Genomic DNA, 14343 nt, shown 5'->3' with positions numbered 1-14343 from the left:
TTGTGGCAATAGCCAACAATACATTGTATGGGTCAAAATTATTGATTTTTCTTTTATGCTAAAAATCATTCGGTTATTAAGTAAAGATGTTCCATGAAGATATTTTGTAAATTTCCTACCTTAAATATATAAAACATTTATTTTTGTGAGTGAATGCAGCACAATCACGAACATAAATGGACAACTTTAAAGGCGATTTTCTCAATATTTTGATTTTTTTTTTTTTTTGCACCCTCAGATTCCAGATTTTCAAATAGTTAGATCTCAGCCAAATATGGTCCTATCCTAACAAACCACACATCAATGGAAAGCTTATTTATTTGTTTTCAGATGATGTATAAATCTCAATTTTAAAAAATGTACCCATGTGATTGGTTTTGTGGTCCAGGGTCACATATACTGATTTGCTGCTCAAGAAACATTTCTTATTGTTTGATAATGATTAACTCTTGATTAATGATTAACTCTCTCTTTCAAATCATTTGAAAAATGATTTACTCTTAGCTTCTGACCAAGGCTGTATCTCAATACTAGTTTTACTTGATCTTAGTGCTGCGTTCGATACTATAGATCACACAATACTCTTAGATCGACTACAAAACTATACCGGTGTTCAAGGACAAGCATTAATCTGGTTCAGATCATACCTATCTGACCGCTACCATTTTGTCTATTTAAACGGAGAAAAATCGATCATAACTCCAGTAAACTATGGAGTGCCGCAAGGATCTGTGTTAGGCCCTCTATTATTCTCAATATATGCTGCCACTTGGAAATATTATAAGGAAACATGGAATTAGTTTCCATTGTTATGCTGATGACACTCAACTATATATTTCATCACGGCCGGATGAAAACGCTAAATTATCCAAATTGACAGAGTGTGTTAAAGATATAAAAGATTGGATGACGCGCAATTTTCTTTTATTAAATCCAGATAAGACAGAGGTACTAATCATCGGTTCAAAAAACCACCCACAAAACCTCTCACAATACAACTTTAACATAGTAGGATGCCCTGTTACTTTATCCTCTACAGTAAAAGACCTGGGTGTTATATTAGATTGTAACTTGTCTTTTGAAAATCATATTTCATATGTTACAAGAACAGCCTTTTTCCACCTTAGAAACATTGCTAAGTTACGTAATATGCTATCAGTTTCTGATGCAGAAAAGTTAGTTCATGCATTCATGACCTCGAGACTAGATTACTGTAATGCGTTATTAGCCAGTTGTCCTGCATCCTCAATAAACAAGCTACAGTTAGTCCAAAATGCCGCCGCTAGAGTTCTAACTAGATCAAGAAAATATGATCATATAACACCAATTTTATCATCACTACATTGGTTGCCTATAAAGTTCCGTATTAATTACAAGGTATTGCTACTGACTTATAAAGCCCTAAACGGCTTAGTTCCAGTTTATTTAACGGATCTTCTATCGCCCTATAATCCATCGCGCTCTTTAAGATCACTAAATTCGAGGCTTTTGGTCATACCTAGGATATCCAGATCCACCAAAGGAGGGAGAGTTCCTGATACTGTTCATTGCTCAGACTCGCTCTCCCAGTTTAAAACTAGATTAAAGACGCATCTCTTCAGCCAGGCATTTATATAACATTTTTAATCTTACAGTTTAATCCGGTCTCTAGTTCATAAACGCCAGAGGAGAACTGGCCCCCGACTGAGCCTGGGTTCTCCCAAGGTTTTTTTTTCTCCATTAGGTCACCTGATGGAGTTTTTCGGTTCCTTGCCACTGTTGCCTTTGGCTTGCTCAGTTGGGGATACTTAATTTGATTAATCGATTCAACAGTGCTATTGATCAGCATTACCAAACGTGGATGTTTTACACCAGAAACAAACACTGATGTACTATTTTATTTAATACTGTGAAGCTGCTTTGATACAATCTGTATTGTGAAAAGCGCTATATAAATAAAGTTGACTTGACTTGACTTATTATTATCAATGTTGAAAACAGTTGTGCTGCTTAATAGTCTTTGTTAAAGATTATTCTGTGACATTATCAATGTCTTTACTGTCATTTTTGATCAGTTTAATGCATCCTTGCTGAAAAAATATTCATCCCTTAAATTAAAATTGGACTGACCCCAAGCTTTTGAATGGTTGTTAGTTTTTTTATTGTGCTGCTTGTGTACTTTCAATCTTGTCAAGAATGTTTCATTTTTTACTGTAAAAAGTCTAATTTTGTAGAGTAGCATTATTCTGCTCCTAGTAGGAGAGATGGTCTGTATTCGTACCTCGGTTCAGAATAGTGCAATTAGTGCAAGTCCCTCTAATGATCAGCAGCTGCTGTGCGCCATGTGATTGAAAAGAGAAAAAAATGAAAGCAATATAGTTTTTGAGCATATGAGGAATCACTAATTCTGCTGGTGTTTCGACTATGAAGGCAAACAGCATCTGTCTGATATCGGTTTAAAAACCTGGCATTAAGACCCAGAGGCGTCTCTCATGGCCCAGTTAAACTGCGTGCAGGACCCTGAAACTGGGAGGGGACCAAAAAGAGGAGGAGCGAGAGTCAGATTTAGGAGGACTAATCTCCTTGGTCCATGGAGAACACTAATCCTGGAGATGATCTGATTGGCTGATCTCCTTTGAGGTCAAAGGCTGTTTTAATATCAGTGATCCAACAGTTGCTCAGCGGAGATCATTCCTACAGATCTTTTAGGATTTAACTCATTATAGGGAGAAAGAGGGAGCTGGGGAATCCTAGCACTGATCAATGTTTAAGCGCAGAATGTAAGCGTATTTAACATTATGCAATACATGAGTGTGTGTGTGTGTGAGCTCTCGGCTTGGGTCTTGTTTGCATGGCTGTGGCTGGCGTTCCAGGAGAGAGACGATCTTCACAGCAGGGGTCAGCGTTTGATCCGTGCTGTGGGGAAACATTCTCTCTCTCTCTTTCTCTGATGTACACGCACGGCCATCCTTGATATGCTGGACTGGCGTACTATACTATATCTGCTGTATGTACTGTATACTGGACACAGTATGTCAATTTTCTGTATGCATTGAAAGCACAGAGCTCAATGTGTGAGATGTTGTATCCCACGATGCAGTGCATGTGACCTGACCTTCCGTGTGACGAATGAACCTGAAGAAATGTCTGGAAAAGTCATGGAAATGAATCAAATTAACCTTTAGACCGAGATAGAGGAGAACGGTCACAACACAGTCCGTGAAAATCCTTTGGCCATCAGCAATAACACAACTCATCACATTACAACAACACTGGCTCCATTAATCGTCATCGACATCTGCACACGTTCAGAAGGATTGCGTGCCCTGCCGTGTAGTTGTTTTAATGCTCTTTCAAGCAGCGTTATTATGGTTATGACAATCATACGCTGCTCATTACAGAGCCAAGGCGTTTACTCCTCGCTCTCAGTGTTGAACTTAGATGGTGTCGGTGTATGTTTGGGTTATATGGGATTGATGCTCAGCTAAATGAATTCCTAATTACATATTGATCTGGAGGGATGGAAGCAGATTCACACTCACACACAGGCTGTTTATGAGTGAATTATTTCACCTGTTGGACACGCACTGGGGCAATATGGAGATGAGAGGTTGGTTTTAATTGATGTTGGGTTTAGGGCTCATCTCGCCTCTACTCGTCTTGCCTCGTTCCTTCTCTTCTCTTCGCGTCTTCTCTTCTCTTGATGTCTCTTCTTTACTCATCTACTGTTCTCTTTTTGTCTTGTCTCTTCACTTGTCGTCTTTACTAATCTCAACCCTTTTTTCTCAACTTTTCTTTAGACCCTTGTTTTCACTTTTTGTCTTTTTTAAATCTCCCTTTCTTCTAATCTCTTCTCCTCTACTCGAGTCTATTCATTTTTTATTCTTGTTTCTTCATCTCCTCTTCTTGTCTCTTATCCTTTTCCTTATTTTCTTACGTCTCGTCTTATTTACTCATCTTAACGCTTTTCTTTTTGCCTCAAATTTTCTCGTTTTTCTTTTTTGTCTCTTCACTTCTTGTCTCGTTTCTTTATCTCTTCTTGTGTCTCATTTTGTCTCATCTAAGTCATCCCAGGGAGAAGTTCACATCACTCCCACAGCTTTCTTCTCAGCTTTATTTTAAAAGAGCGACTTTTATTCCTCTGTAAAACGTCTCCTCTTCTCCTCCCTCAGAGGGTTTGCTCAATCGGGTGTCTCGCCACACACCTCACGGGATGTTTTGGAGACGCTGGTAAGAAGACAGGAAAGAAACAAGGGAAAATCTTCTCCTGTCGCCTGTCTCCTCTCGTCAAGGCTGAGTGTGTGTGTTGAGTGTGTAAGGAGGAGAAAAGACGCTGTAATTGCCTGTCTGGTGCACAGGGCTAAAAGCAGGCGGTAGAGAAAAACCCAAAGGTTAACCCACCACTACCATTACCTTCCTTTGTCTCTCTCTCTCTCTCTCTCTCTCTCTCTCTCTCTCTCTCTCTCTCTCTCTCTTACACACACTGAAAACAGGTCATTCATAAATCTAAAGCTTGTCACGCACATTGCACTGCTACATTTAGATATCAACGTTTATTCATAATTAACAGCAGTATGTCAGTAGTTTTCTCAGCAGAGTTTAGCAAATCATAGCAGAGCTCATTTGCATATTAAAGGTACAGTAGCTAAAAAAACTTTAATTCTAAGGGACAGACAGAAGGTGGAAAATGGAGAAGCAAAAATAAATATGAACCTTTGGTGCAAGAAACCTTGGCAATCATACTGTATGTGCGTGTGTGTGTGTGTGTGTGTGTGTGTGTGTGTGTGTGAGAGAGAGAGAGAGAGAGAGAGAGAGAGAGAGATGTACAGAGGACACACACTTCATTTAATGAAAGAGAGAGAAGAGCTTGCCCACTAAGTATACACACTTACTTGTACACACACATTATAATGGCCGTCTCCTGGTGCCATGGCAACGCAGCATCCCGAGCACACCTACCTCCTCCTCCAAAATCAAACCCGGCTCCTGGATTTGGCGGCTCTGAAAGATGCAGACAACACACACACCCACATTTTCAGACAGCGAAGAATGCACAAGCCACCCCGAACATCTGAAAGCACATTAAGTGTCATTTTCCCCTCCGGAGCATTAGGCATGTTAAAAAAGACACGGCAAATTGCAAGCCTACACGCTCTTTGTCAGAGATAGAGGAGCAAAGACAGACGGTGACTGAGTCAAAAGCAAGTGACAGGCTGAATGAATACAGTGTGAAAAGTAAAAATAACAACCCTCAGTTTCGCAAAAGATTTATATCAATAGGATGAATCAACTGTAGTAGTTTCTTTTTTTGAGCCAGTGTATGTGTAAATGCAACAAAAAAGAACAAAATGGTCATTTAGCAGAAACAATGCATTTTCTTGTCCATCAGTACCTTCGGTCAAGTAAAAAATACTTTGAGAGGAATAAGAGGATATATTCTGGAATTGTACGTGTACATGAACATTGTTGGCTCGTGACCATAATGACAGCTTTACACATCTGGAATTGGATGTTACTGATTGCTCTTTCAAGGGAAAGTGATGGTATGGAAGTGTTCAGCACCAAGGACAGCAGCTGAAGGCAGCAGACGCTCATGAAGCCTGTGTGGAATGTAGCCGGGGGGGATGCAGCAAGGGTGCATTAAATTGATAGTAATGTAAGCTGTTCATTTGAACTTTCCATATATTTTAGTATCAAATAATCCTTAAAAAAAGTATTACGGTTTTCTCATTATCAGCATTGATCATAATTTAACATTATTTAACATTATCAACATTGATGATAATTTAACATTATTTAGCATTATCAATGATAATTAGAAATATTTCTTGAGCAGCAAATTAGCATATTAGAATGATTTATGAAAGATAATGTGACGCTAAAGACAGGAGTATTAAGTGCTGAAAATTCAGCTTTGCCATCACAGGAATAAATTACATTTTAAAATTATTATTTTATTTATTGTTATTTTAAAATTTTTAAAAATCACAATATTGCTTGCAGCCTTGGTAAGCATAAGAGACTTATTTCAAAAGCAAAGCTTTTGAACTGTAAAGAAGTAGTTTACCTGGAAACGAAAATTTGAGAAGATAGTTATGGAAGTTACAGATCTTTTACTCAACCTCATGTCACTCCAAAGGAACACAAAAGAAGACATTGGAGAATGTCCAGAGTGCTCTTTTTCATAATTGGGACTGTCGGACTGCAAAAAAATATATAATTTTTTTAATTATCTTTTTTTCCTTTATAGTTCTGAAATCTCATCTATGTCGTTGTGCCAGATTTAACTTCATTGTATCAAATGTCATTAGTTCTTTTGTCATCATTCTTGAATTGAATGAGATTTGAGAACTTTGGCTGAGGAGAAGCCTTTCAGCAAAAAATTACTTCAATTTCTGCCTTTTTTACACATTGTTTACTGTTCAGCTTCAAAAGACTTGGAATATAGCCAAAGGCTACTTTGAAAATGAAACAAAAAAGGTGACAGAGTGATTATTAGTTGTAGTTGTTTGTTTTATGTAATTGTACAGCTCTTTTTAAATGTGCTTTGTACATGTACATGTAAATGTACTAGAAATAAACGTCTTTATTTGGCATGAAGGAGAGTAAATGATGACAGAATTTCAGTTGTCAACTGGATATTCCTTAAACATATATATATATTTTTTTTATTGTTTATTGGTTTGTGTTACTCAGAACCTAATGTAGAAGAGTTATCTTCCTACTTTTAAAAAATAAAAGTTCCAAAAGGGTATTTTCGCAGTAATTTTTCAGTGAACATTTCTTAAAAGAACCACGTTTTTCCTAGTATGATGAACATTTGAATAATCTAAATAACCTTTTTCCACTATAAAAAGAACCTTTTACGGAATGCAAAGATCCCATGGATGGATTGCATTCAATATAGGGCAATAAAGAACCTTTATTTTGTATGGTATGTGTATGGTGCTTTCAGTGATTCTCTGGGAACACACATGCTGATGAATTTGCTTGTTCTGAATGCACTGTAGTGTCTGGCAGATTTATAAATGTAAATATTTTTGCTTGTCAAAATATCTTCCCTACTAACTACTGCTCTCTCTCTCTCTCTTTCTCTCTCTCTCTCTCTCTCTCGTGTAGGTGTTCTCAAAGGGATCGTTGCGAGCGGGCAAACGAGCCGTACCGTTTCGCCGCCACACTGAGTCAGTGTGTGAAAGCCACCGTGTACCCGGACAGCATCGCTGTGTCTGAACCCAGCGTACCGGTGAGACACCTCACAAACCATTTATAACCTTTACTCACGAGAACGCATACACCTTAACAACCTAGAGGTGATATTGACTGAAATACAGGAGCATGCATTCCTTCTAGCGAGAAAAATTTGCATGAATTAGTTTTCAGTGCGATGTCTAGATAAACAGTTTTGGGTTTGGAAAGCGTGGTCTGTGTGGGAGGGCTCGGAGAGCGAGATATCTGGGAACAGAGGCCTTTGGGAAAGGTATATGCGTGGGTGAGATGCCAAATAAGCATGTGGGCCGGAGTAGGAGTTGCGTTCAAGGAGACAAAGATATCTATTCAGGGCTTTTTGTCATTATTTTATACCCTCATGGATACCTTTTTATTCACGCAAAAAAGTACAGGCATCTCAGGCATACAAGCAAGTATGAAGGTATTCACCTTGGTTAAACTTCCCTACTAAGCCAGGGAAAAAAATTGCGATGTCCAGATAATTGATAGAGTCCCTGTATCACAGCTACCTGATTAAGATAATGAGGTGTCCGGCTCTAAATTAGATGTTTCTGTCGTGCCGTAGCGCTCGACGACATGACAACAGGGTCACCGCTGCTCCGCGCGTCGCACAATGAAGGGAAACCATCACCATGACAACAAACCCATCCGCACGGGCGCTAGAGGAGCATGAAAAGCAACAAAAACAATCAAATTACCTTTATTAGAAATACTAGCAACAATTAGCCCTCCCTGCACATCAGCAGCCATGAAGAGAAATGAGACAAATCTAACCTGCAATGAAAGGAGCAAAGGCAAAACATAGAGACTCCAATCCCGCCTTGTCAATGTTGTTAAGGTCAGATCATGCTTACCGCAAACAATGTTTTGTCTCGATGTTTGAGTACAGTCTGTGTATCTGCAACGAATAACAAGATGACTAATTAGCAAATCTGTAGCTGTGGCTTAAAGAGTGAAAGGAAAGGAACATCCATTTGGTTATACAAGTAATTGGATGCCATTTGGAGATGGGAAATTTTAAAAGAGAGGGTGAAGGAAGCCAATGAGATGGGCCGAACGTACACACTCTCAAAAGAGCCGCAAGACGGCTAGAACTGTTGAAAACGGAATGGTAAAAACAAAAAGTTAGCCGAGCAATCTTAACAAATGTCACAGTAATAATTGTCCTCTTCTTCAGTGGTGAGAAGACCAGCCACACTTCGCTCCTGGCATGTGAAATGTGCGTATTTATAGTCTGTGAGCTTCATCCTATGTGTCACCGGTCCCCCAGAGAATGCCTTCAGAGGACCATGTGTGCTTTGAGAAGATGTGCAAGAGCCTTCGTGTGAAATACAGGAGATCTAGTTCAAAGATAGAGGAATAATAGATGGATTGTTAAATGCCCAGTTTCAACCCTCTTTGAGCAGGAGCCTTTATAAGGTTAAGCCTGTAATGATGGTTGGAGTTTATGCTGTGTGAGACCATCTGCCGTAGAATGAACTTTGCCCGTATGAGGAGACTGAGGTTATTTGATCAGAAACGAATCTCTTCTGTTGAGCTGTGGCTTGGCTCAGGCATGTAGTCGGTTTATATAATGAATTATGTCATTTATTATTTAAATATAAAATAATAGTTATATAATTGCAATACATTTATTTTATTTTATTTTCCAGCTTGAAAACTCCTGATCTAATCTAAATGATCTCTTTCCTCTGTCTAGCTGCTGGTGAAAGTGACAGATGTTCCGGATCTTTCTGCTGGAATCACCTGCTCCTTCGGGAACCTGACGGAGGTTGAGGGCAGAGTGGATGGGAATCAGATTCTCTGCACATCTCCCGCTGCTAAAGATGTTCCCATCATCCCCACAGATCAAGGTATTCATTCAAACTAGACCATTTAAACTAAAACTCCATATTTGTGCTTTATTTTATATCCCATAGATTTCTCCTGCTCTCATCTCCATGCACTCAACCTTCCCTATCAATTGACATCTCTTCTGTTTTTTCGTTATCCATCCGTCTACCTGTTCCCCTCAGAGAGGTGATCTCTATTCTCTTGTATAGATGCTCTATTAATAGACCCTCTCTAGCGTACCAACAGCCTTGCTTCCTAATGAGGGCTTCTTTCAGCGGTGCCGTCCGCTCTCACACTCAAGCCACCCCATCGATCCCACTAGCCACGTGCAACCGCGGCTCTAATGAGCCTACAACGACCTCAGGTCGGCTCCAGGGCTTCATGCGTGCTCTCAGACACACTTACACCCATTACAGGTGACGAGCCCTCTGCCCTCTCCCTACCCATAATAGCTCCAGGGATGGAGTTCTTCTCCAACGCTTTTCAACAATCGGGTTTAGAGTCATCTGTGGTTAGCAGTATAATCAGGGATAAGTTTGCAATGTGGGAAACCAAAATCAGAGGATCCAGTTCCACGGAAAACTGCATGATGTAATTGTATGTCACTACAGACGTATCGGATAAGTGTTCAGTTTGTTAGCAACGCTTACACAGCAAGATTACTCTGTTTGTTTGCTTTTAAAGCTTACATTTGTCCACGGACAAATTCCTACATGCGCTTCCAGTCTAACCTCTGTTGAGAAGCAGATGGCCATATATGCGGCAGAAGTTGGTTGTGATTATCTGAATCACAATAATCTCCTCCCAGCCCACAGTAAATGACAGCTTTGTTTACCCACAACCCCCATGCTCTTATTGGGGGGAGCGTTATCCAATCAGTGGGCTCCCTCAGGTAAATGTCATCTAATCCCCCGGTGCCTCACATTTGCTGCTTTCTCTTGACTGATTCCGGCTCGATAGGAGCTTATGAGCATCGATCATGTGTGGAAATACCTGCTCATAGAGTCGTGGGTGTGACCAATTCAATTCCTAGTTTATTTCCAATAGCTACAAGGCACAAGACAGTCAGGCATTTGGGAATTGCGTGCCAGTTACTGCCGTTGGCATATGCGCCGGAAACGGTTTAAAAATGCCAACTTTTTACCCTTCAGTCCATTCATCCATGTTACGAAGCGTGGAAACAGGTGTGAAGGAGGGAAGAGGAGTGCTTTCGGGTCACAGCTGACTTCCCCACGCTGTATGCTATCTGAATTGCTGCCTGTTTGGGACGGAGCTTGTGCTTATTTGAGTATGAAGAGCTAGCCGCTTATCGAGCGCGAGCGTTTGGTCTGCACGCCGATCGGCATTCTCCACGCCACCACCCTGCCAAACAGGATTGGCCTGGCTGGTGTTCTGTGGCGATGCCAGCCGTTCCTCCTCCATTACATCGACGCTGCCGCCCGCGGGCCTGTTTCACATTAACAGCAGGGCTCAGCTGTGTTCGGTATGACAATAGCGTGTCTTCAGAAAAAAAAACAAAAAAAACGCCAAATATGCTCATATCGGCTTGGATGCCACGCACTGCAGAGCTGCTCGAGGCTCCGCTTGACTGTGAGAATACCATGCGAGGTATGCCAAGTATTAATCAGAAGACAGCTTGAGCATGAAGCAAGCTGAAAAAAGGGTGGCAAACCAAACACAACAGAATGCAATGCGAAACAGAAATGTTCTCATCTCTTGCTCTCTTTTCAGACTGGTCCGGTGTCGAGCTCAGACTGAACTCGAAGGAAACGGGTCAGATGCTAATTAGCACAGAGGTGAAGTTCTACAACTGCAGCGTGCACCAGCTGTGAGTATACACACACTTCATTTGACTAATTTCCATAGAAAAGAAAAATTGCATGTGAGTACTCATTAATTGTTTTTCCTAGATAGATTAAATGGAGCAAAAATGGCTCAAATATCCTTCTTCAGAGGTTTTTCTTTTGAAGAAAATACACCAGGAATCTTGCACGTCTCTACCAAAAGCTCAGATCTCATAGTCTTAGAACTCAATGTGACCTCAAACATTTCTCATGATTTCTTCATTTTATAGTTCTAATTTCATAGCTCTTTTTTTATACACTACCATTCAAAAGTTTGTTCTTTTGTTTGTCTCTTATGCTTGATATTTGATCAAAAACAGTATTATTTTGTAACAGTAATATTGTGAAATATTATTCCATTTAAAATAACTGGCTTCTATTTGAATGTATTTTAAAATGTAATATATTCTGTGATGTCAAAGCTGAATTTTCAACAGCCAGTCTTCAGTGTCACATGATCCTTCAGAATTCATTCTAATATGCTAACATTTCATATTATTATCAATGACACAACAGCTGTGCTGCGTAATATTTTGGTGGAAACCATTTGTTTATGCTTCTTTGATGGATAGAACAGAATTTATTTGAAATCAAAATCTTTATAAACGTCTTTACTGTGACTTTTGATCAATTTAATGCATCCTTGCTGAGTAAAAGTATAAAAAGAATCTTACTGACAGCAAATGTTTCAACGGCTTTATAATTAAATGAAAACTTAACTTAAAACTCAGGAATTTTAGGATTGATATTTAAACAAAACATGGAATTCAAGTGTGTTAAAACTGTGCCTAAATAGCTATTTGGCTAATGGTTAACACTATCTTATAGCCCACAGTCAGTGATAACAGCAGAAAAGGAAAGTTGTTTCAGATGAAGAGCCAGTTACATATTTAATTGAAAATGAATATTGATTTTGATTGAGAAAATGAATTGGCGCAAGTTAAACTGACAACATAGGGTAGGTTTTGATTGCATAACTAGTGGTTAGCGGATGTTGCTCAGCGTTACGACTCAATCTGAATTCTTTTCCAGATACATCATGAGATATACGATGTGTCATTCCATCTATCCATCTCTCCGGTTTCTGTGATATTTATCTTCATGATGCATTCGTCCCACATACGCAGCCCTGCTGATATTTCTCTCACTTCCTGTGTCGTAGAGTATCAGCGTTGTGTCACGGCGCTCAGCCAGCTCACTGCGCACGCTGTGAATGTTTCAAAAGTGTTATGCAACATGGAAAAACTGTGAATGTTTCAGGCCCACGGGACGTTTTGATAATATTCAAAGAGTTTATCAAGACGCCAGATTCTCGCAGTGTGTCCGAACTCTCCGATTCGCTTTTTGCAGGCCACTAGCATCGCATCCCTCCCAGGCTGCACTTTCCCGCGACTGGCGAGGATTGTGCAGCTATAAAAAGCAACCATTATGGCAAATGCCGGCTGATTGCTTGACATTTCTCAAGTGTCGAGGCTGAGATGTCTGAATTGCTGAATCTAAGTGTGCTGTGGGTTTGACGCTCCGGCTGGGGGCATCGCTGTCTGTCACAGTTCAATTCCACTTCATCTGCTATGATGGCTGATCAGAGAGGAGAGAGTTGGACTGCATCTCGTCTCTCCAGGAGGCTGGCTGATAAACAACCGCTTGTGTTTGAGTGTGCTTTGTGTCTTTGTACACGCCACGCTCCCGAACTTCACTCGCGTGCATGTTTATGTGTGTTTTAGCGTTTACTCGTAGCCTCTTGTGTGTATTCTAAACCACATCTCATAAGCGTGCCTTCTGCAGAGAACAGATGCTGCTCGGTGCAGGAGATCACAGAGCCCCCCAGTTTGCTGGAAGCTTTCTAAAAGGCTCAGGAAGAGGTAGCTTCCGAGGGCGCTGATTGGCTGGCTGCGAAAGACTGGCCCCCTCCCCGTTCCCTTCACTTCCTTGCTCTCTCACAGCCATGTCGCCCAAGCATCTGACAGATCTGGAACTAATCAAACAAACTCCCTGTATCCAATCCCTCTGAACACGCAGACCTCACACGGAGCGCCGTCGGTCCTCTGTGCCAATGCACAGGGGATTATGGGTAGTCTGAGACAGAAAGAGTCAGACCCCTCCTTGTGTGTTCAACCTGGCTCAGTTTTTCATGCGTTCAGCCTTTGTAAATTTCCTCCCACTCTTCCTTTCACTTCAAATGTTGTAAAATGCTCTAATTTATCATGAGTTCCCAACACAGTGATTAAGTACAGCGTGGTACATTGGTTTTAGCTCTCGATTTCTATAAAAATCTCACCGTCCAATCGGGTGGGCCCGTTTGAGCCCAATGACCCAATGAAGAGCCGGCTCTGATGAATATTGTAGCATACACTCTTCTGTATAATTTAACTGGCACACAGAAAACACAAACTCTTGGACGCCAAAATGATGTAGAGGTTTATAACCCTAGAAGCTTCTCCAAGTTTCCTCAACATCAAATATATGACATGTTCCATTGCAAATAGAACAAGGCCCGCTCGCCCTAGAAGGGCTTTGCTTCTGAATTAGAGGGACTGATGTAAGTGTTTTATTGGAACGTGCTGGTACTATAGATTCTCTTTCTCGTAAGCTTTGCTCATCTGCATATAAATATATAACCGCTGCAGGGACGCACACAGATACATGCATATGCACACGTGCTTGAAATGTATGACTGTATTCTCGCATGGTTTGCCTGCTGCATATTGTAATACTGATTATACAAATAAATAGAGATGCCGTACAGGAGGTGAGGTTATGCTGGGATCTCAACCATGGTTTATCTCAATTTTGGCCTTTTATGCTACAGTTAACACTATATAATATGGATATCCTCAAAGAGAAAACTAGTTAATGTGTTTAGGCGCATTGGACTTTGTGTAAACAGGCATTTTCTTGTACATGTACTCTTCTGGATGTCCATTTAACCTCTAGACTAGGTTTAGTTTTCTTTTTTAGGAAAACTTTGTCACAATTACTAACTATTACAATGCTTAGGATAACAACTACACTATTGCAATTAGAATTAGATTGTGTCTCTTTTTCTTTAAGATACCTCATTCTACATTCAGTAAGGCAGTCCACTGTCTCACTCACAGACAATACAGTCCTAATGCAAATCATATGTCACGGCACGACTATATGTCTTAATAAAGTCTGTATGTCTCAGTACCAGAGTGATAATTGTACGTCTGAAGTCTAACCTTTGCAGAGCTGCATTACATCTGTGAGATTCAGTGGGACATGTGAGATTCATTGGCACAGCGCTGTCCAACGGCACATGCAAATTTCCGCAGCACACTTTTAATTTATTCAGCATTAAGCCGCAAAGGTCAAGGACACAGCAGTTCTGGTCTCAAAGGCACAACCTGCTCCCCATTGCTAATCTAAAACCCAGAGCTACATTTTATGCTGACTACTTCCACAGTGCCCTCAAAAAATGGCTTTGGATCATAAATCA

At 40.4% G+C, this 14343-nt stretch overlaps 1 protein-coding gene across 1 annotated transcript in view; it reads left to right on the top strand.

The window, feature by feature from the left end:
- The window catches only part of plxna2 (plexin A2), a 171677-nt gene that overhangs the window by 91394 nt on the left and 65940 nt on the right, over positions 1–14343 (top strand). Inside the window, exons 5-7 of the mRNA XM_081386404.1 lie at positions 7099–7222; positions 8906–9059; positions 10771–10867. Coding sequence (XP_081242530.1) covers positions 7099–7222; positions 8906–9059; positions 10771–10867 — 375 coding nt within the window. The remainder of the gene's footprint in view (positions 1–7098; positions 7223–8905; positions 9060–10770; positions 10868–14343) is intronic.

This window comes from Scardinius erythrophthalmus (genome assembly GCF_964197995.2).
Source record: "Scardinius erythrophthalmus genome assembly, chromosome: 15".
Taxonomy (NCBI): Eukaryota; Metazoa; Chordata; class Actinopteri; order Cypriniformes; family Leuciscidae; genus Scardinius; species Scardinius erythrophthalmus.
This window is presented reverse-complemented; position numbering and strand designations above follow the sequence as displayed.